The sequence below is a fragment of the Artemia franciscana genome, chromosome 5 (genome assembly GCF_032884065.1).
Source record: "Artemia franciscana chromosome 5, ASM3288406v1, whole genome shotgun sequence".
Taxonomy (NCBI): Eukaryota; Metazoa; Arthropoda; class Branchiopoda; order Anostraca; family Artemiidae; genus Artemia; species Artemia franciscana.
This window is the reverse complement of record NC_088867.1, coordinates 14,705,800-14,729,703: the sequence shown is the minus strand read 5'-3', so window position 1 is coordinate 14,729,703 and position 23,904 is coordinate 14,705,800. Positions and strand designations below refer to the sequence as shown.

At 34.0% G+C, this 23,904-nt stretch overlaps 1 protein-coding gene across 2 annotated transcripts in view; it reads left to right on the top strand.

The window, feature by feature from the left end:
• Nucleotides 1-23,904, top strand: part of LOC136027012 (TWiK family of potassium channels protein 7-like) — a 120,707-nt gene that overhangs the window by 84,390 nt on the left and 12,413 nt on the right. For both annotated transcript variants that reach the window (XM_065703912.1, XM_065703911.1), the window contains exons 4-6: nt 2,999-3,140; nt 9,425-9,573; nt 21,329-21,557. In XM_065703912.1, coding sequence (XP_065559984.1) covers nt 2,999-3,140; nt 9,425-9,573; nt 21,329-21,557 — 520 coding nt within the window. The remainder of the gene's footprint in view (nt 1-2,998; nt 3,141-9,424; nt 9,574-21,328; nt 21,558-23,904) is intronic.

Here is a 23,904-nt window from a genome sequence, read left to right as displayed (position 1 = left end):
AAAGTAGTAGATGGAGCAATAGCAATAGTAGTAGCAGAATTAGTAAATGCCGCAGTAGTAGTAGTATTAGTAGTAGGGTGCACATATCGCCATCTGGTCAGTTAATCTTCTCCTTTAAGCATTCCCTGTGAGCTACAACTTAATATGCAAATCAATTCTTAAGATAGATTATTTTGACAATCGAAATGCAGATAGTATCCTTTGGTAGTTCGACTTTGCCATCAATACTCTCTCAAAATTTACCTTCATAGACTTTGCTTTAATAGTACTATTATCACAGTAGTTTCGGTGGTAGTAGAAGGAGTTGTAGTGATAGTGTTGTATAGTAGCAGTAGCAGGAGTAGTTTTAGTGGTAGTAGTATGTGCATATTGCCTTTTGGTCAGTTGAATATCGTTTTTATGTTGCTCCGGAAGTTTCACCTTGACACGTTAAGCCGTTCCAAAAAAATCGTTGATATGCGCTTTTGACACCCTTTTGACGGAATTTTCACTTTTTTCTCCGAAAATTTTAACTTAATACCCAAATTTATTCCAGAGATACGCCCTTTTGACAATCTGCATGTGCATAGTGTGTTTCAATTTGGTTCAAATTCCCCCTCAATATTCTGTCAAATTTTCACCTTCATACGTGCAACCTTAATTGTGTTAGTATCATAGTAGTAGAAGTAGTACTAGGAACAGTAGTAGCAGTAATGTGTATTATTATTAGCAGTAACAGCAGTATTAGTTGCAGTAGCAGCAGGTACATTTTGCCTTTTGGTCAGTTTAACATCCCACCCATGATGCCCCTGAAGCTTCCTCTTGATATGATAAGCCATCCAAAAATATTGCTCATGCGCCCGTATCAGCAATCTGTATGCATATAGTATGTATACTCAAGGTTTCCTCGTTTATTTTTTTCAATATCCTCAGCCTCAGTAGAACTCGCTATAGAAGTAGAAGTTTTAGTGATAATAGTGGTTTCAGTAATAGTACGTGTGGTAGTAGTAGAAGCAGCATTAGTTATAGCAGTAGTAGCGTGCAAATATTGCTTTTTTGGTCAATTGATCATTTCATGAAAACAGCAAATTAATGCACTCAGTCATTTCTGAGTTACACCTTTTTGACAGCCCATATACACATAACATGTTTTAATTAAATTCAATACTTCCTTCAACATTCCTTGAAAGACTCATTTTAATGCCCTTCGTGTTTTGGGAAAGTAGAAGTAAAACATGCATATCTTTTCTCAATAGCATATACTATATGTAAACAATGAAAACATTGTAAAACTTGCAGCCCTTGGCCTGAGGCAACAGGGGGAGGGGGGTGTTAACATCCCCAAGCTTATAATTAAGCAACCTTTCAACAATGCTGAAATAAATTGATATATCGTAACTTTGTTAGGATTTTTGTTTTAGGAAATGATGAGTGTGGTGATGACTCTAAAAAAAGGAACTACATCCCCAATTTAAAATCAAATGAGCCCCATCTGAAGTTTATGTGACCACCCATTTCATTAAAAAAATTTATATACCACCAGGGTATGATTTCCAGGGCCAATCCTATTTTCAGGGCGCTGGGGGTAGTGTCAAACCTAGAGACATTGCTATATTTTTTTTGTTCGGACTATTTTGAGGAAAATCACTGTTTCGTTTGGTGACAAGAGGAGTAGTTAAGTTGGGGGGGTAGCTGCCCTCCATCACGTTCGACTCTTAAAAGGGAACTAGAACTCCCAATCTTCAACCAAATGAACCTCCTCTAAAGTTTTTACAACCAGCCCTTCCATAAAAACCTTAAATACCCCCGGTTCATAACTTATAACCCCTGTCATGAGAGCTGTGTGGAGGGGGGGGGGGTTCATCCTCAAAAACATAATTTCAAGACGTTCCAACTACGTTGAATCTAATCGCTCTCTCAAAACTTTAATCGGAAGCGTTTGGTGAAAGGATGGGTGTGTGTGCGTGGGGGGGAGGGTATTTTGCTCTCCCATCACTTTCGACTATCAAAAAGGGCACTAGCCCTCTCAATTTCCAATCAAAGAAGCCTTTTATGAAGTTTATACGATTACCCTTTTTATATAAACCTTATATACCCCTGGGGCATAACTTACAGCCCTTGTCCTCGGAGCTCTGGGGGAGGGGTGTCATCCTTAAAGACATAATTTCAGCGCTTCTCAACTACGTTGAGAAAAATGGCTATCTGAAAATTTTGATTGGATGTATTCGGAGAAATAATGGGTGTTGGGGGGGTTAGTTGCCCTCTAATCATTTTTGACTATTAAAAAGGGCACTAGCCCTTCCAATTTCCGATCAAGTCCTCTTTGAAGTTTCTTTGACAACTCCTTCGATATGAAGTGCCCTGGCCTAAAACAAACAAACCAAAAAAATAAATAAATAAATAATAAATTGTGCCCACATAGTTCTGCATTACTATTGCGCTGTCCATGATACTCGTAAGAAAAAAAGAAACACATTTGAAAAAAAAGCAAAAATTTTTTAATTTTTGTAATCAAATTGACTAGAAAAATCAACCAATCGATAGAAGTAGATATATTTGGAGGGGGGGATCTGAACTAAACTTTTTCAAAAGTTTACCTGTAGCACTAATTGAATTAGAACAACCAATGTTGACAAACAGTCAAATTTCAGTTTCAATTTCAAAATCGCTTATCAAACATAAAAAAACATAACATAAACCACATCCTCTTCAATTATTAAGGCACGATATTGAGGAGAAAGGAGCAAATAAGTCCATACAAAATGTACATCACGAATGCAACAACAAAAATACGAATACTATATATATATATATATATATATATATATATATATATATATATATATATATATATATATATATATATATATATATATATATATATATATATATATATATATATATATATATATATTAGCAATTCGACATCAAAGATTCGGTCATATACATGCTTTTTTTTACATGTTATATCTTTATGTTTTTTTTTACATTTTTGTCATATAATAAAAAACTTTTTTAGGTGTTGCTTAACTTGGAGAAATACGAGGAATTAGTGGCGGAAGCTGTGAGTTCAGGCATCCCCCGTCTTGAAGGAGAAAAGCCAACTCAGTGGACTTATACTCAATCAGTATTTTTTGCTTCAACAGTTCTTACAACGATAGGCAAGTTAAGATTCATAGCCCCATCTTTATATAAAAAGTTAATTATACTATTGGGTAGACTTGTGACTAAATATCCCAAATAGTAATGGAAATAATCACAAAAATCTTTTAAATATTCTAAGTGAAATGTTTAACTTATTACTGTAGCATTGTCAGCAGAACTTACACTAAAAATTACAGAGAAGGTTAGCAAGCCCTTATTTTTCTTAATTGTTAAATTAATTTTAAAATGGGATGGAAAATCAATGCGAATATGGGTTTCGGAATTTATTAACTTTAAAAGAGTTCTCATTTTATAAGGTTCTATCACCATGAATGAAAATTTACAACAGCAGCAATGTCCCGCCTCGTCCTTATTTCTTAAGTCAAAAACAGCTGTACACATTTATTTTTCGCACCAATCAGTGCAGAATATTTTATTATGACAAAACTTTTTCTAAAGATAGCTATTTTTTTTACTAGAAATTTTCGAGAATGTCTTTAAGCGGTTTAAAAACTGAAAAGAACTGTATAGCTACTACAAAAAAAAATCTTGAGTTTGAAAACAACAGAGCTGTTGGTTTTTAAATGCAACTAAAACATATGTTAGTTTTAATAATTTCTAAAAGTCCCCGAAGACTAAGGTTGCAGGAGCAGACCTAGGAGGTGGAATAAAAAATAACAAGGTTATTTTACTCAACTTAGGAATATATGGGAGCAGAAAAGGAAAAGGGTGAAGTTATATCTTAGTATTTGATATTAGTATTTGAGGCAATTGCGACTAGTGTGGATAATAACGGAGCAAAGTATCTCGTAAAAAATCTTGCGATTCAAAAATTTCTGTTTTGTCTGGCTTAAAACTGTGTTTTTTATCTGGCTTAAAGTACTCACTTTTGACGTCTAAATCAACATTTTGTTTTTTAAACTGGCCTTTGGGTGTTTTCAATAAGGTACTAGTTTTATACAATCATACAAACACAGGAAAATATCATCGGATTCATTTGCAGTAGTTTTATCGACATAAGTTAGATAGATGTTATGCTTTCAAGGCCAGTATAAACGATGTTAGCCAGTATAATGGCCATCGGACATACACTTAAAGTTTAATATGATCGACATAAAAAAAATTGACAGATGTAAGCCAATGAAATCAAAGCAAGCTTTCTACCACGAAACTATAGGAAAATAAACTGTATTTTTTCTTTGTTTATGCTATTTGCACCGAGTAAATCTTTCGTTGCACTAGGCACTTTTCAAAAAACCATTCACTACTCATTCTTCTCATTTTTATTGCATCTATACATCAATGCATCTCTTATTACAAATACAAGTAGAGAATCCCAAGGTGTTTTTCAGATAAACTCCCTCAGGATAATCTTAGAAATGTACCAAAGACAAATTCTAATAAAGAAAGGGTTCGATCCAAATTAATTTTAAAGAAAAAGAGGCTTTGGAAGATTTGAAATGTCCCACGGACAGAAAAAGATTGGACCTACTGAGCCCTTTTACTGATAGGCCCACAAGAGGCTGGGATGAGACTATAGACAAGAGTCCCCCAGACCTTATTTTCTCATTGCCGACTTTCAAAACTTTGCCTTCCAATGACCTCCTCAGCTAATTTTATACCACATTCCCAAAACTTGACAAAAAGTGTGAAAACTAGATCTCAGTATGGAAATTTGTGTTGCGGCAGAGTTTCAACTACGAATTAAAAGCTTTCAAAAAAGAAAGCGAAAATTGATTGGTTAATTAATTAATTGATTATGTTGATTGTGGATGTAAGAAAAGAAATATTGGCCAGTTAAAAAGGTGACTCCACCTAACTTTACTTTTTAATATATACTAGTAGAACAAGAAACCGTGAATTCTCATTTGTCTTGTTTAGAAAACACCCCATTCGGAGTGGTAAAAATAAAAATTGTAAGTTGCAGTAATTGAAATACTTAATTATTATGCTATTAATTTTTATTTGCATTCATATTTCATTGTAATACGATAAAAGTAGAAACCTAATTATAACAAAACATTAATAACATAACTTCGAAAATAACAATAACAGAATTGTCACAATTTTAATGAGAGGGATGTACTTGATTGTTGACAGCAAATTACCAATATCTCCCTGTTCTCTGATTTTTACGTGGCTAAAAACTTTTCCAACAAAATAAACTAACAAAAGCTTAATCCCAATTCCCCATAGTCGAGGATATTTTTGCAATACACTGCTTTCCAAACATATGATACCTTATTTTAAATTTCACCTTCAGGTCCTCATTACTGCTAATCTCGAGCCCCGCTTATTGTATTACATTCTTCATCTCTGTTTTATCGAAGGGATTTATCATCCGTTGTGGTATTTTCGTCGTCAAAGTACCTTCAAAACTAATTTTGAAGTAATATCGCAGGGCAATTAAATCTTGGACGTAAGTCTGAATATCTTCATCAATGCATTATACCTGAAAAAAGTTCAAAACCCGAAAAAAATCGTGCTGACTAATATTTTGCTTCATAAATTTCAATTTTCCAATAAAAGGTGAGATTATATACTTTGTTTTCTTTTACTTGATGCTGCTAAGTTAATTTCCTTTAATTCTGGAACAAAATAGTCTAAATATATGATGTCTTCTTTTTAATTGATTAGGTTTTCTTTCAAATCTGGATTTTTGTTTTCCAGAAACTCCAAAACTGATTAAAAAATTGAGTATAATCTTTTCAAACATGGACCTTTTTGACAACCAGTGTACATCAGAATGAAAGGGCAATCGTTGGAAGTCTTCGTCATTTTGATCACACAATTGTTTAAATAAACGCGTATCCAATGCATCGCTTCATATTTCTTGGACTGCATTAAATCACAACTCCATGCGATTGGTTCAATTTATCACTCCACTTTTTTGCTGCTAGGCGTTCATGGTAGATGAAATAGTGAATAGCGGTTACCGTTTTGCGAGTAACAGTCACTGAGCTTCTTAAAATATTATTTGTCTAAACTGATAGGTGAAGTCAAGCGAAAATTTTAGTTTTTTTCATTAACTAAAGAACATTAATTTTCGTTTTCTTCAGCTTACGAATTATGAGACTCTATTTTTTTGAGGCCAGCTGCGACTCCCGTCGAGTCTCCCTTGGACCTCTGGGGATCCACCTAGACCACTTTAGGAATAACTGCTATAGACACATACTAACTAAGACTTAACTCTTCCCATACTTGTTTTCACATAACGTGGCAAGAGTGCTCCTCCATGACAACCTCTGTACCAATCTCAACAGTGCAGCATCCTTTTCACGATAACAGCCAAGGGTCACTCTCTGCTGTCCACGTCTTCAAGTTTTGGTAGAAATCTAAAACCGAACATCGTACAGAAGGTAGCCTTTGCCCATTTCCACCAAGTACCCCCTCCCCTGAATAAAACTACAGACTGTTTTAATTTTTGTTAGTCACAAGTAGCTGTTTCGCTTTTTCTTGGAAAAAGGTAACGGTGAACTTGTCTGGCCAGGAAATATCGAGGATAGATCTGACACAGCTATTTTTAAATCCCTGGATACGGTTTTCAAGCTTCTTTGGTAAGAATTACATTCGACAATTGTTACCAATTCAATGACAAAGACATCTTTTCCGGGAAAATTCATATGATGGATGCTCACACAACGCTATCTATTTAAAATTGAAAGATGGAGTTCTGGAACATGAAATTTAATTCTTCATCGAGAGAAAGTGTTTGGGCTCTTTTAAACCCGGCAAAAAAAATTGAATCTTTACGATGGGTTAAATAGAGTCAAAATATTACCTAAAGTAGATTAATAATTAGTTTAATCATAATCAACGAGCGAAGATTAATGATCAGCTGATGTAAAAGAGCTAACACTAATACCAAGTGACAATGGTGTGTCAATAATACATATTGTGAATTATAGAGATTACGAATCTAATCAAAAACCACTTTAATTATTGAAAAAAGAAAGAAAAACTAATGAATATCCTGGCTACCCCTCCCTCTCATTCCCAAAATAATTTTTTACAACTGATACATCTTTACACAAACAGTCAAGATGCAATAGAGACGCAGGAGAAAATTGTAAATTAAAGAGTTTTGAGATTTCATTTGTTCTGAAGTAAGTCATCTGGTGAACAGGGCATTTCTATTTAACATTTGTCTTCACTCACTTTTTCAAAATTCATTTACAATTTTCTTTGCTTAGTGAAAGAATATTTAGAAAGTTCAAAACCTAACACAGAAAAGTTCTAATTTAATAATAGTACACATCTAGGATAGCTGTGTTTTCCCTAAGTTATGATTTTTTTTTGTCAATGTTTACCACTAAACTGGATTCAGTTTTCTGCGAGGTCTATGAAGTAAAACATAAATTTTCTCTTAAAGAGACTTAAAATGTAAATTTCATTTAACTTTCGAATCATCAAAGGTGCTCTCTAGAAATCGACAACCATCTAAACTACAATAATATGGTGAACCAGTACCAGTACTATACAGTACCAGCATTAGTACTGGTCAGCTTAAAAAATTTAAGCAAATTTCGAATTTAACGACTTAAAGTGAATTTAGCGGATTAGCAAATATTTGCCATTTTTCAACTTAAGCCATGATTCCATTTAGAGTCTTACGAAAAAATCGGCAAGCACATCAACCAACAAAAATGTGTGAGAATGTTTTTTTTCCAACATACCATAAGAAATGTTGTATGGTAATGGGTTAGTGTAGAAAAATAGAGCACATATACATTTTCGGGCTCTTTTGGCTTCCTCCCGCTCATTATTTTCTGATAATCGTACAATTGGCACGTTGAAAACCTAGATGTAGGAAATTATAGAGTCAAAATAAGTCGATAATGAATATATTTGTCGAACTAATTGAAACTGGTTTAATATTAGACGATTCCATAGACAAGAAACGATTTTTTTCTAGTAGAAAATCAATATACAAATTTGTGAGTTTGTATATGCAACATACAAACTGGCTAATTTAAAATAGAGCAAATAAATATCCCCGTTTTATCTTTTGATAAAAGTAACTTTTTTGAAAGCAAATATGAGTAGAGGTGAAAAAACTAATCAAAGCTAATATTTTAGTATTTTATAGTCAACCTTATTATTCTATTGAGAGTACCAGATGACGTTGATTATTTTTTCTGCTCAGAGACTTTGAGTCTCTCTTAGTTCACTAATTTCTCATCCTCATCAAAAGTATCATCTAATTTCTCATCTCATGCGTACCAAAAGTGAAATTTTTATTCAAGTTCTAAAGTTAACCTTACTATTATGTTGTGAGTATTGGATGGGTTTGCTGTTTTGTCAATTTTATAGAAAAATTACTTTTTTTTCCTCTTTGTCTTAAACTCATAAAAATATCATCTAATACTTCATCTCATAATTATAAAAACATATATTTTTATTTGGGGTTTATAGATAAACGTATTATTTTATTGAGAATATTAGATGGCGTTGACTTCTTTTTGTTCTTTTCAGAGACAAACTTATCGAAACGAAATATTTTTATTTTGGTTTTATAGTTAATCTTATGATATTATTGAGAGCACAGTATGGTTTTTTTCCTTCTCAGAGACGAATTTACATTTCTTACTTCATCAATTTCTCACAGTCGTTAAAATTTTTATGCAATTTCAATCTCATATTTATCAGAACAAATATTTTTAGTTAACCCACAGCCTACATAGACACCAGTTGCGCGGAGTCGTATCTTGCCCATAGAAGGATTTCAACACACATCTTTAGACTAGGCATTAACCTCCGGCACTCCAACAGCCAATCACTGCGGAAAGATCTTGCTCTATTCCGCCAATCAGCGAGAAAAGATCTTGGCTCTATCGTCGATGTCGCGATGATATCTATGTGTTGCTTTTGAAAAATATTTGTCCAACTGGTGTCTATATAGGCTGTGAATTAACCTCATGATTTTGTTGAGAGTACCATGTGGCACCAATTGTTTTTTTTCTCTCTTCAGAGACAAATTTGACTTTCTTCTGGAATAAGCTTCTCATACTCATATTTTAGATGGCACCTTGAAATCCTGAATAAATTGAAGTCAAGAATAAAGAATTTGAATAAAAAAAAACTTTTAGTATTTAACAATAGCGATGACTAGCAAAAGAATTTATTCCAAGCAGAGAATGACTGTACAGATTAAATACTAATGATTTAAAACCTCATTAGATTGAAAAATTTCGGTACATTCAGGAAGGAAGTTTCATTCCTTATAACTGAGATTGTTCTCATTATATTTCATTTTCATGTATTATTTGCTTTTCACGAACTTTTATAATTTTTATTACAGGCTATGGTAATATTGCACCAGCGACTACAATGGGACGATTTTTTTGTATGTTTTTTGCTTTCATTGGCATTCCATTTACATTGACTGTTATTGCTGATCTTGGAAGTGTGATGGCTTCGAGTGTTTCGGTCGTTTATAAAAAAATGAAGGTAAATAAGAATAAGCTAACAACTTTTTTGGAAAAAAATTTGAAATGAATTGCTTCAAAATAAACGTAAAATGCTCTAAAACAGGGTTTTGGTTTAAAATAAGGTAGTTTGACTAATTATCTCCAAAAATTCAATAAACATAAACTATTACAAATTAGATGCATTTGAGATTTCTAAAATTCTCAAATGAAAATAAACAATGTTGCCATGTGGTTTTATCGTCATAAAGCAACGATCCTCAATAGGTCAAATAGTGGTCACCTAAGAAACCAGCCAAAGATTACAAAAACCTGCCGAAAACTGGGCGAAGTTGACCCAAAATCATAATGTTTCAATTGAGATTCCCAAAATAAACGTTGATACTGTCATCTAGTATTTAAGGATGTTTTCATGACCTTATTAGGTGCCGTTTGAAATATTACCTCTCACTTCTAAGCATAAACTCATTAGACTTAGAAACTAAAAAGAACACCTATATGACGAATTAAACTGGTAAAAAATGGTCAAAAGAAGCACCTGACTTTCCAGGCGCTAGTAGAACGCCTGTATGATTTTGGCTGGTAAATGGTACATTACTTTGACTTAACAAAATAGTTGTGGTTACGTCAAACTTGAGTTTGACTCCCCCCCCCCCAACCCAAAAAATGACGAAATGCATAACCTTTTTTTAGTTATAAGCGTAATCTTTGAGGAACAAGGATATGAGTTGTTTGCGTTATGCCTAAGCAATTGATGGGGAGCGGAAAGGCATTTTCATTAAAAAAAAAACTAAATTTATGTTGCCTAGGCAACGTGAAGTGTCGCAGCCACCCTTTGTCAGTCTCTCCAACAAAAGTGATGCGGTGGCAGCAAGTTGGCTAAGAACACAAGGAAAAGATTTAAAAATAGTATTTTGACTTTACAGCCAGTTGTACTTATTATTTTTTACCAACCCCTTATCCCCGAAGATGACCATGGTATAAGAAGGGATTAAAAAAATGTATTTGGATTAGTACCCAGTTGAGTCTTATCCTTCTTAATCGGTGATGTTGTCACAGATTAAAATTGCAATATCAGCTTATAGACTGTAATTATTAGTTCTGCGTATCTATCCCTAACTTCTTGGAACCATTTTACAGTAGCTTCTCTTTCCTATAATAATTGCAAAACTATGCCATTGTGATGTATTTTTTATTTATAATCGTTGCTTAGCTGCATGGGGACAAATTTCTTTACACTCAAATTTGTCATAAGCGAAGGAAATGTAGATAGTTTATTTGTTTTAGCATGAAATGTAGATCAGGAGCCATTATTAGGCACTGCAGCTAAGAAAAGTTGCAAGCCCCTCATGGACAAAGGTGACCTCGGTTTAATAGCCGAATACTACTGTCAAGTCTCTAAATTGTCTCAAGTGTCTAATTTAACCCCTTAGCGATGAAGATAACTGTGATTTAACAAACTTTTATTACTTGCCTGTCCCTCGCCATACCGGACATGAAACCGAATTTTTCGCATCGGAAGCAGGTAATAGGTACAAAACAAGCAAAAGATGCCAATCCCTCACCGTAAAGGTAAACAAAGCATAATAATGAATTACTACTTACAAATCCCTTCCTTATCTTATAATTTAAACAAAATCTTTTTTAATGTTTATCACATATCACAACTCTGGAGTTGTCAACGTCTCGGAAGTTTTCAAATGGTATTTCGCATTAATAAATTTTTGTACAAAGAAACCGGTGTCATATTCTTTGATAGGCTCAAAATTGAACATTGATCAGCGCTGAAAAAAATCCCCTGTCCTAGTTCAAAAGTTTATTTTATTATCACAGACCAACTTTCTAATGTCACTACTTAATAAGGAGCAAAAAGAAAGCTTTAAGTTGTTTTTTTGATAGGGTCAGGTAACCATTGCAAATTTTGGACATTTTTCGATTTTATCCAATTTCAATTTGAAATTGCTACCTGCCTGCTTGCCTGCTAGAATACAGCTTTTTGGTCGAAAGCAGAAAAATGGCTCGATGGAACAAAAGATTGGCTTCGTAGCTTCAGGTAGTGCTCTCCTAATAAAAAATAAACTGTAAAACTTCACTTCAAATCACACAATCAGGGTATTTCCTGTAGGTGGACTTGGTGAAAAGCCCCCTCCCACTCATATGACCGTAAAGGGCTCATAGAGCAACAAAATAAATCAAATTTTAGTCCAAAAAGCAGAGAAATTTAAGAAATAAATATATTTATTTGAATATGAAGATTGAAAGAGAAATATGAAACAGATGAGAATCAAGCAAAAAACAAGCTTGTTTACCCCTTGGAATTTCGGATAAAGCTTTAACAAATAAGTTTTCAGCCATCTATCCTTCCCCAAATGAATGGACAGGAGAAAGCTCAGGAGACCAAAGAATCAAAAAGAGAAGAACTAAATGAAGTTGAAGAGCTAAATTGAAACTAATAAGTGAGCAAAAACAAATGATGTGTATCATCACAACGATGATAATTAGAAGAAAAACAAAAGAAAAAATAAGAAACTATATTAAGATTTAGTTCAACTTCCCCTCTATATTCCCTGAAATTTTCATCTTCATGCCTTTAGGCTTTGTAGTAGCAGGAGTCACAATATTTTTGGTAGGAGTACTAGTAGTAGTGATATTAGTTGCATTAGTAGCAGTAGTAACAGTAGTGGTTTTGCACATATTAACTTTTGGTCAGTTGAACATCCCTCACATCGTACCCGAGAAGTTTCAACCTAATTGATTGCACTAAGCCTTTCTTAAGATATTACTGAGGTCACCTTTCGACAACCAGTGCCGAAAACCATGCAAATAGTGTATTTTGGTTTAGATCAATTTCCTCCTCAACATTTCTTGAAATTTTCACCTTAATATCCTCAGCTTTAGTATTAGTCACAATAGAAGTAGTAGTTGCAGTAGCAGTAGTAGTAATGGTGGTGGTAGCAAAAGTAGCAGCAGTAGTAGTAGTGGTAGCAGTGTACATATATTTCTTTGTGGGTAATTGATCATCCCCCACATATTATTCTGAAAGTTCCAGCGTAATACCCTAAATCATTCGTGAAGTACGCCCTTTTGATGACCCGCATGGTTCTAGTATTTTTCAATTTAGTTCAACACTTCCCTCAACATTCCCTGAAAGCTTCACCTGATGACCCTTGGCCTTTTCTGACACCAAAAGTCAAATTTGCCCCTCTTTCCTGATAAAAAATACTATATGTAAGTAATGGGTGAATTGTATAACTTACAAAACTTGCCCAAATGCATCTGCCCCAATTAGTGTTTTAATCGAAACTAGAAAAATATCGAAAAATTTGAAAATTAGTTTTTTTTTGGTAGAATAAGATCAACTCCCTACGGGATTAAGCTTACAGGTTTGAACGCAACAAGTTATTTAATGTCAGTAGGAAGGCCCAAAAAAACGAAAATTTGCAATAATTACAAATGATGGTTCTCTATTTTGACAAGGGATTACAACAATTCAAAAACCTTAAAAAAGAAAACCAAAAGTTTGAAGCTTAGTACACATCGTTGTTAAAAATCAGACTTGCAGTCGCAAAAAATATGAAAATATGCACTAAATGAGCCCTTTATCTCGAAGCGTTGGTACACAAAAACTGAACTTATAATAAGTGGTAGTTAACGAGATTGCAACCCCCTTTACATTTAGGATAACCCCAGATATGGTACTACAAATGAGAAGAATAAAAAATAAAGGTGCAGGTTTTCTTTCAAACGAACCTTTTAAAGAGCGACATTGAAATTTAGAATGAACTGACATTATTCCCTATATGAAGGAGCTGATCCCCCTCAACCACTGCCATTTCCAGAATCTCTTGTGTTTCTTTGAAATTTCTTTTAAATTCATAATAAAATACTTCACCAAGGGGTTCCTCTTTAGATATATTCTCAAGCCTTACGTCTGGAACGCTAGAACTGCATCCCAAAGCTTAAAATACTATGATATAAAACTATGGGTTCTAAGAAAACAGATAATATTTTAATACGGCAGAAAAGTTGCATTAAAACAGTTTTAAAGCCCAAATCAAAATTTAGAATATCCTTATTTTTTTGTGCCCAGAAACGGCCATATTCGTCCTGGGTAACCTCACATCATCATCATCATTTGTTTTGAAGTTGGACTGTTTTGAAATAACCCCTAATCCCCCAGTTTCATATAGGGTGATTCGAGAGTCCAAGCATCAGATATTATTCTCACAGTGATCCTTACAAAAGAAACAGTGAGGCTATCAAATCATAGATTATTTAATGCAATTTCTACATATATATATATATATATATATATATATATATATATATATATATATATATATATATATATATATATATATATATATATATACAAAAATAAGTTGTCTGTGTGTGTGTGTGTGTCGACTGACGTCATGTTTGTTGATTGACGAAATTACACACCGGGACATCGGGACACAAATGACGACCGGGACACCGGGACATCTTATATATATAAAAATAAGTTGTCTGTGTGTCGAGTGACGTCATGTTTGTGTGTCGACTGACGTCATGTTTGTTGATTGACGAAATTGCACACCGGGAAATCGGGACACAAATGACGACCGGGACACCGGGACATAGGGAATATAAATGACGACCGGGACACTCAAGGAGAAAGCAACCGGGACACAAGGAATGTTCGATTAGCAATCACCATCAACAAAGCACCGGGACACAAATGACGACCGGGACACAGGGAATATAAATGACGACCAGGACACTCAAAGAGAAATTACAGACCGGGACACCGGAACACAAATGACGACCGGGACAAAAATGACGACCGGGACACAGGGAATATAAATGACAACCGCGACACTCAAAGAAGAATTACAGACTGGGACACCGGGACACAAATGGCGACCGGGACACAGGGAAACAACAACAACGGGGACGCCGGGGGGCACAGGGGGATATATAAATGACGTCAGGGACACAGGGAATGTTCGAATAGCCATCACCATCAACAAAGCTCAAGGGCAATCATTAGAATAATGAGGTATAGATCTGAATACAGATTGTTTTTCCCATGGACAAGTATCTATTTATATGCACAGACAATGGGACAGCCAAGAATGTTGTACATTCGCAAGTTTTACGTAGTTAAAAATATATATATATATATATCTATCTATATTCACAGGTGGAACATAGGGACACAACTACAATGGCGCGTAACTAATATGGCGCGTATATATATATATATATATATATATATATATATATATATATATATATATATATATATATATATATATATATATATATATATATATATATATATATATATTATACTATCTTTACAAGTGAGCAATAAATGTGTATTTGTGTATCTTCTCGAAAACGGCTCCAAAATTTTTCGGCAAAATTAGTATCCTGGGATATTCTTGGATAAAAAAAAAACGATGTAGATAGGTCACAAGTCGGAAAAAGTTTATTAAGAACCTTAATTTTGGTTTTCGTAAACGTAGTCATGTAGTAAAAATTGCAATGATGTTATTTACGTCATGTACTTAATGAAATCGTTTGATGTCACTCATATTATGTAAGATAGCTCAGTTACCAAATATAATCAGTTATTTATCCAACACAATGTGTGTAGAAAGGCTCAAGAAATGAAAATTTGCAGTTGCAGTTTCTATAAATGACGATTTTTCGGTACCAACACAAACTATAAAAAGTGATGAGATGTAAAAATCGACAACCTTGACCATCAGTTGCGACAACGCTAATACGAGCGGAAAAAGCAAAGGGTATTGCTAAATTGTCTGAAGCAATTAAAATCCAAAATGAGGAAGATAGACAAATACATTCAACATATTGTAACAGCGAGTGTCAAAGCCTTTCAAAACTGAATATGAAGAGCAAAGACACGGGTGGTTAGAAGATATGCGAAAAAGAGAATCAGAGCGTGTCAAAAATCAAATGAAGAGCAAAGACATGTAGAGTAGGAAGATATGCAAAAACAAAAATTAGAGCGTGTTAAAAATGAAAATGAATAGCAAAGACAAACGCGGTTAGAAGATAAACGAAAACGGGAGTCAGAGCGTGTCAAAAATGAAAATAAACAACAGAGACACACGTGATTAAAAGTCATGCGACACCGAGCAGGTCAAAAATGAAAATGAAGAGCAAGGACACACGCGGTTAGAAGACATGCGACACCCATCATGTGAGCAAGTCAATGAAAATCAACCTGGACAGAGACAATCAAAATGTGTCAAAATTGAAAATAATAGCGATGATGATTGGGTTTGGGATTTTGAAAAGAATAATATCATCAATGCCTACCATACCTTTGTTAAATAAAAACCAGAGATTTGGCGATATATATTCCATAATGACGAACCACAAGTTGAGGTAAAACGAATCAAATAAGTTGAAAATAATAGTGATGATGATTGGGTTTTGTATTTTGACATGGATAAGGTCACCAATGCCCACCATACCTTTGAAAATCAAAACCTTGGACTAGATAAATCGTTGGAAGAAAAGAAGTTTTTGTCCCACCACCTGAACAAATAAAAGAAACATAGGTTCGGCGATATGTTTTTTATAATGACAAAAGACAAGCCGAGGCAAATTTTAAAGGTCCAATAAAAAACAATAATTTTACGAAGCCACTACTTCTAAATTAAGGTCCATTTCGACGTCGTGACATCAAGAAAAGGCTCAAATTATTTGCGTCTTTTCTTATACGCATATATATATATATATATATATATATATATATATATATATATATATATATATATATATATATATATATATAGTTGCATTAACTGAGTAATACTCTGTAACAATTAGACTTATTAAACAGACAATATCCTTTAGGGACTGCATGTGATGCATACTTAGGAACTAGTAGTATACTGCACGCCAGTATGGTCTTGTTCTCAATTAGTGTTGAAATATGAAGATTATCTCACCTTAAGGTGTGAAGATGTCAGATACTACTTTAGGCGTAACTGGAACGAATTTGCAATGATAGTCCAATGATTATGAACTTACTACCGTCTATATGTTTATTTTAAGGATGCCAGCAATGCTTATTTTAAGGAGTTAAACTATGATTTTTTTTTCATTCGCTATGGAAAACAAAAATTAGAAAACCAAGTGTTTTGCTATTTATATTATATTAAAAGATATACTGTTTTGCATTGTTTGTGTCACTTGAATATGCTGTGTTTACTATAGCTTCACTTTTGTTCAATTCTAGATTGAAGTAACTTTGTATAAATTAACTTTTAAGGGTTGAGAGCAGCCTGAAAACTTTCCTAAAAAAGTGTAATTTTTAAGTTAGTCTTGCACTTTTCTCCAACTTTTCAAGATTTGCCATTTTTTAAATTTCCATGGAAAATAGTTTTTTTTAACTACGTATTGTTGTTTTTTTTATAAGATGGAAAATGTTTTCCATCCTTTTTGTGACTTCTAGATTCTGTGTTGTTATAGCTTCATTCTTTTCCAATTCTATATTGAAATGACTTGGTTAAAATAATTTTTTAAGGTTGAGCGTAGCCTCGAAGCTTTCTAAAAAGGAAAATTGTATTTTTCAGTTAATAGTGCTTTTTCTCCAGATTTGTGAGATCCTTGAAACAGTTGAAAGAAAAATGAAACAAAAATTGTCATGAGTTATGACAAATCGTTGTAATTCCAAAAGCCTAACCAATAAGAAGTCAATAGACCATAGCAAAAATATTTTATTGTCAAAATTTTGGTTTTGCTAACCGTCATTCAAGTACAGTTGCAAAAAAGAAATCTGCATGACGCTCTCAGACAGAATTGCTATCAATTAGTCAAATTCGTAGTGTGCAATTATGAGTAATTACTTTTATTCTTTAGCTGAAACTTGAGTCCCAGTTTTGTGGTTTTTTAGATTGGTCAATTAAGAGTGTAAACAAGAGTGATTTCACAAATTCATGTCTACTTCCTCAAAATACTTTCTTTTTACTGTAGGTACACGGCGATGTCTTATTCTTTAACAGCATTAAGGTATGGTAGCACAGTAGCACAAATATAAGCACACATTTTTGCTTGATTCACAAATAAAAATTGCTTAGTAGATGCAGAGAACCGAATTGAGCTCTTGTAATTCAAAATACGTTACATGGTACTTTTTCGATGTCTTATTTATAAACACTCCTATCGAATGACATATGCACAATTGCCTATTTCAATCCGCTTTTCTATGTTTTATTCTCAAAATAAATAAAAAATTCTATTTTTTTCAAGATCCGTGAAATTACCTTTTCTAAAATGCAAAAATTGCTCAAATTGGGTATCTTTTATATCAAAAATTGTTTCGTCTTATTTCGGAGGTCGGTTAAAAACCAGAAAAATTGTTCGTCCAAACCAATTAAAAACCCCAAATGGTTTTAAGGTTTTTCCTCTCATGCGAAATTCATGTTGTGCAACATAGCCTCTTTTGAACTAATGTTTCTAAGCTTGAGAAAGCCCTTAGGACAAAGCACTCGTAGACTAAAATCACCTGCGCATTTGAAAATATTATATGTACTCAAAATTTGTTCGTGAAATTTTTGGCTTCTAAGTAAAATCATAAAAAGAACAAGTTTCAATCAACTGAAGATAAGGAATAACACTAAAAATTAAACAAACAGACATTATTCCGCATATGAGTGGCAAGTGGTGCTACCCCTTCCTCAATCCTCACTGTCTACGCTAAAGTTTTAAAGTTCTTTAGAAACACTTCTCATTCAAATGCAACGGCTTTTGTGTTCAATGAATCGTGAGGGATGAGGAAGGGGCAGCCACCCACATATATGGAACAATGTCTGCTCGTTTTAAGTTTTAATGTTGCTCCTTAATTTTAGTTGAAAAATCTTGTCTCTTTTAGTTTAATCCTTGTTAATTTACTCTTTTAATTTAATCATTCAGTGCAAAATTTCCCACTAAAAATATCCTCTGGAAACTTTCTTCCCCATGAAAAATTATCCCAAGGGGAGGTAATCCCCCAAATAAAATCCCCCTGAAAAACTTTCGTATATTTTCAAATGATAGATACTATATGTGAACAAGGGGAAAAGTGCATAATTTACAGCCCTTTGCCCAGAGACTAACCCAAATTACAATTTCTAAATTTTATCGGATGTCTCTGGGGGAAAAGGGGTGCAGAAGGTGACTAGTTGCCCTTCCATCTTTTTCGTCACTTAAAAAGGGCAATATAACTTTTAATTTTTGTTTAGCCCTCTCCGATCTTGTGTGACCATTGGCTCGATACGATCACCTCTGGAGAAAACAAAAAGAAAGAGAAAAAATAAATACAAACGCATCCGTGATCTTTCTTCTGGCCAAAATATAATATTACACATTTTGCAGATAGCAGCTTGAAACTTTTACAGCAGGTTTCTAGGATATTCTGAATCTGATGGTTCTTTAAGATCGCTTGACTCTTTGGTGATATTTCTCCTCTTCTCTGGAAATAAGGCCAATTTTCTCGAGCTCTTAGATTTTGATAGGTAATATTAACCTTAATTGGTAATATATATTTGAAGCAGTACCAAAAGCCAATTCCTCTGATTCCTTAATTGTTATCGAAATACCGTTTTTTAGAGTTTCAGTTACTAATGCATCGAATCGCTCCCTATTTACTGTTCGTTACCACAAACTGTTTGACAAAAAAAAATAATCACGATAGAAAAAATTACTGTCCTGAATACAGTAAAAAAACTATGTTGGAAAAATTCCATCAACTGTAAAATTTCAGTTCTTAACAATTGAAGATTTCCAACCTCTCCAAAACTACTGAAGGGAAAATATTCCAAAAATGGGTAATAAAAATCACCCAACTGGATTTTCTAATTCACTATTTGAAATCCTAATTGATCAAATGTTTTCTTTACTTTAGCTCAATTTCTTTTTATAAGTCACATCTATAAACTCTACGTACATACAGTTTCAATAGTTCAGTTTACAAATGAAAGATAGAACAAGTTAACAGAGGAACAAGGTAGCAAATTTTATTAATTATATCAAGTCGAGCACTAGAGGCCATATGGTTCTACATTAGAAACCTTGGCGGATCAAATGTTTTCGTTAGTTAAGCCCAACTATTTTTTATATTTCAAATTGCAAAACCCCACCTTAATACAGCTTTAACATTTTAGGTTGTAATGAAAGTCAGAACAAATTAATAGGGAAATCACATTTTAGTCAGTACATAAAGCCGAGCACTAAGCGACATATTTATATATAATATATATAAAAAACCGTCGAAACCAACCTCAAGAATTTGATTGAATTTTGTATCGTTTGTGTAGATTTTAATTTATTTGCGAATTATTTTATATTGTTTGTGTCATTGGGCTTGAATACTAAAGATTGCGACTAGGCAAAAAAGAAGAAAAATAAACGTAAGAGATAAAGTGACTGGACTTCGTGATCCAAATCTGAATGTTTCTATTTGTTTTCTAGGTTTTTCTTTCTTTTATGCTAACTTAGTCATGGACTAATTACTATCTATGACAAAATTATGCTTAGACAAAACTATAACTTTAGCAGTTTACTTTACTTTTCCAAAACGACTTTCTACTTCCTCAAGTTCAATTACAGCTTTCAATTTTGCATGTTTTGGTATACACGTATTACTTTTTAGCCGAAGGTGTTTCACCAATCCGGGTTAATTGACCCAGATTTGATGATTTCTGTTTTTCCAGCTTTTTTTGCTTTAATGCTAGTTAATTCTTTACTCTCTTCATAACAAAAAGAGAGAAAAATTTACACAATTAGCATATGTTTCTTTAAAATTTAGAATTAACTTTTCTTTAAATATAGTTTCTTTTTTCCTTATTTGAATTTCGATAAGACCCTGAATGCCACCCAAAGAAACTTTATTCTGACAGTTTTGATGGCATAACGAATGACTAAAAATACCGTCTTTTATTGTCACAGTCAGTGGCAAGAGACACCAATGTTTCTTCGGAAACCCAAGAGAAGTATTATTATTGGTTGTGCTCCCAGCAGAACATTTTCTTGTCCCTGTAAATGGCGTCAGTACAATATAATAGTAGCACTTAGTGGAGGCCTTTTCTACTGACAAACTGGATTGCAAACCTTAACCTGAATAGAGAAATATGCCAATTCATTGACGATTCAGATCAGTGGGTTCCAACTCTTTTGAGGCCATCCCCAAACTGACATCTCTGAAACCCTGATGTCCCCCCTCTTCATATTAAAATTTTGATATTCAACATTTTTCGTGTTATTCACCCGAAGGAAGCTTATAATGTAAATAACTTGTTTCTTTACGGGTCGCCCTCTAGGTATATTTTATCCTTACCCAATTATTTTATGTTTACCCAATTCAGACGAAGCTTAAAGCGGAAAAATATTTTAGCGTTTGAAACTGAAAGAGTACCTGAGTTTGATTTCCCTTTACTAAAATTTTCTTTAAAATTTTGCTGCTGCTCAAACCTGTAACTAACACATAAAGAATATTTAATTTGTAGGTTTTTTTTATAACTAATTTAACAGCTCCATGATTTTACGTTTAGTTAATTAACAATCAATTAATAAACAGAGAAAGAAAGACCAAACGAAAATGAAGAAACATTGAATAACATTATGCAGTGTGCCGTATTACAGTGAAAAATGACAACTTACATTCTAATTACAACTTATATTCTTTCTCAATTTCGCCCGCCTGTGTCAAATGAATTTATGGATTTTGGGAACTAAACCCTTTGTAAAGATTTTTGTTTTACTTTTTTCTTTTTTAGCAAAGATCCTTGGCAGCATCATCACCAGGGATACAAAATTCACCTTTCCATCGTTTTCGGAGGAAATATGGGAAAACATTTTCAGCAGCCCTAGCAATATCCCTCCTCATGGTGTATTTATCAGTAGGTGCTGGTCTATTTATGATATGGGAGGAATGGAGCTTTCTGGAGGCCTTTTATTTCTGTTTCATCACAATGACAACTATTGGATTCGGTGACCTAGTCCCAGGTTAGTGGAAAAAATTTCCTATTTTTTCATCTGATAAAATCAGGTAAAAAAAAGCTCCATAAAAAAGTCAAAAGTAATATTGACGCTTAAATTAAGCGAAAGTTTTCCCGAAGAAAATCACCTCCATGTACTTTTATAACTAAATTGTCAATTTGATATAGCTGAAAAACAGTGTGAACCTTTCACGAGTTTCCTTCTCACAACCGTGACTGAGACGATTGTTTGAGGATGACTTAGATATGTGGCACTCTTGGAGAAAATAAAAAAATGGTATATGAAACAGTATTTTCGAAAAAATATGGCTTGAGAAATTAAGATAATCTCTTCTTTTCCGTAAAGACCTGAAGAAGGCATATTCACATGCTTATGGAAGAAAAAACCGCTCAACCGTGAGGCGCTTTAATGCCAAATTTTCCCGCATAAAAGTCCAGAGTTCGGACATAAGAACTTCGCTCTATTGCTCTAGAAGAAAAGACGAAAACTTAAAAAACTTTTCTAGAAGAAAAGTGAATAGTAGTTAAATGACACAGAAAACTGTAAATACTTCAATCTCAATTTTTTGTTCCTTTTTGTTTCTGATAACCTTAACAACTTTAGTGATTTTTTTCCTTTTTTTTCTTGATTCAGTACGTTGGTGTTTTTTTTCTCTCTATAATCTTAGCAGCTTAAAATTATTTGAATCCTGCTTTTTGATCTGATAAATTCATATTTAGTTTACTGAACGATTTTTTCCTCCAATTTGCAATAAAATCAACCTGCCTTAGATGCAAATTATTCTTTCCCCAGATATAATCTAGGAATGGAGGACGAGGCACATATTATACCAGGGTGCTAGAAGGTTTCTCTTTTAAGATGCCATTTTTTTGGCCAAAACTTTGGGACCCACGGGCATCCTGCAGACAACCTTAAAAAGGAAAATCTTTTAGGGTTTGGATATATATTAATGAAGTAGGGTAATTCAAGTTTGTGTTTTTTCTATATTGTTGCTTTTTGGGAAGTGGAGAGATTATTATTTTATCAAGTTGTGATATTGTGATGTGTGCTTAAGAATACTGCTACGTATGGCCTTTTTTAGCATATAACGAAACGGATTACCATTTACATTCTTGCTTTGACTTTTTAGGATACGGATAATAGGCAGGTCAATAGCACTTCCAAATTGAAGAATGATACTGCTTCAATGTATCAATTATTTTTTACCAGAACACTTAGCATGGACGGATCTGTTGTAGAAACTTCGTTGTGGGGATGAGAAGGTGTCTCATTCGTTTAAAAACTGAAAATTATTGTACTCTTTTCAAGGGTAAAAAGAGATTGCAGGAATAGCAGCCCCCTCCCACGCCCTTATAAGTTGCCTCTTCCGCTCAGCTGCCAAAGACATCCTATCAAGGTTTCGAAGTAGCCATTTTGTTTAAAATAGCCAAAAGATCTGGTAGCTATACCTCCATGGCTGAAATGGCCCCTGGTGTAAGGACTGGAAACTGTGCGGACGGAAAATTGCTTATATATAGGTTGTCTTATTGGGAGTAGGGGTGAGGGTTTTGTAAAACCTTGATCTCCAAAACGTCTAAGGAATTTAAGATGAAACTTTCTAAAAATGTTGATGGGGATGTTGAATTGAATCACAAGGCACTGTGTGCATTGCAAGTTGTAAGAAGAATTTTTTTTTCAGTATCTCTGGGACGGCTAAGGGTACTAAATTTGAAATTCTCAGTGTGTTTGATGGTACAACTAAAACATTGATGAAGTTGATGAACGGGAATGTAAGAAAAGGAACTTGTTGGAAAGTATACTTCTTAAAATGGGACAGAAGGAAGGGTTTTACAGCCAAAATATTCTGCAAATATAACCTAGACATTCTATGCCTTACTGAAACCAGATTGAATGACCTAGATAAAATGAAGATTGACTTACTTGACTTAAGTCTCCTGCCAGGCACTGCTCGGCGTAGAGAGTGACGTCTGCCTCCTCCCTCCACTTCGGTCCATGGTGAGTATTTGCTCTTCGCTCTGTCTGATGTTTGCCATCGCAAAGAATTCGGACAGGCTGTCGGACCAACGTTTCTTCGGTCGGCCACGAGGTCACTTCCAACTGACTTTGATAGGGTCGAAGTCGTAGATTGCCTTGGCGGGTAGATGTGGTGGAATTCGAAGCAGATGCCCGAACCATAGTAAGGCTCGCTCGGCTGCTTGAGTCGAAAACCAAGACTGCTTTCTAAGCTGCAGAAGCTTCTCATTGCTGACAAAGTAGGACCATCGTAGGCCCTCGATCCTCCTCAGGCTTTTCGCATGAAATACGTCTATTTTCTTGAGGGTTGCAGCTGATGCTTGCCATGTCTCAGCTCCGT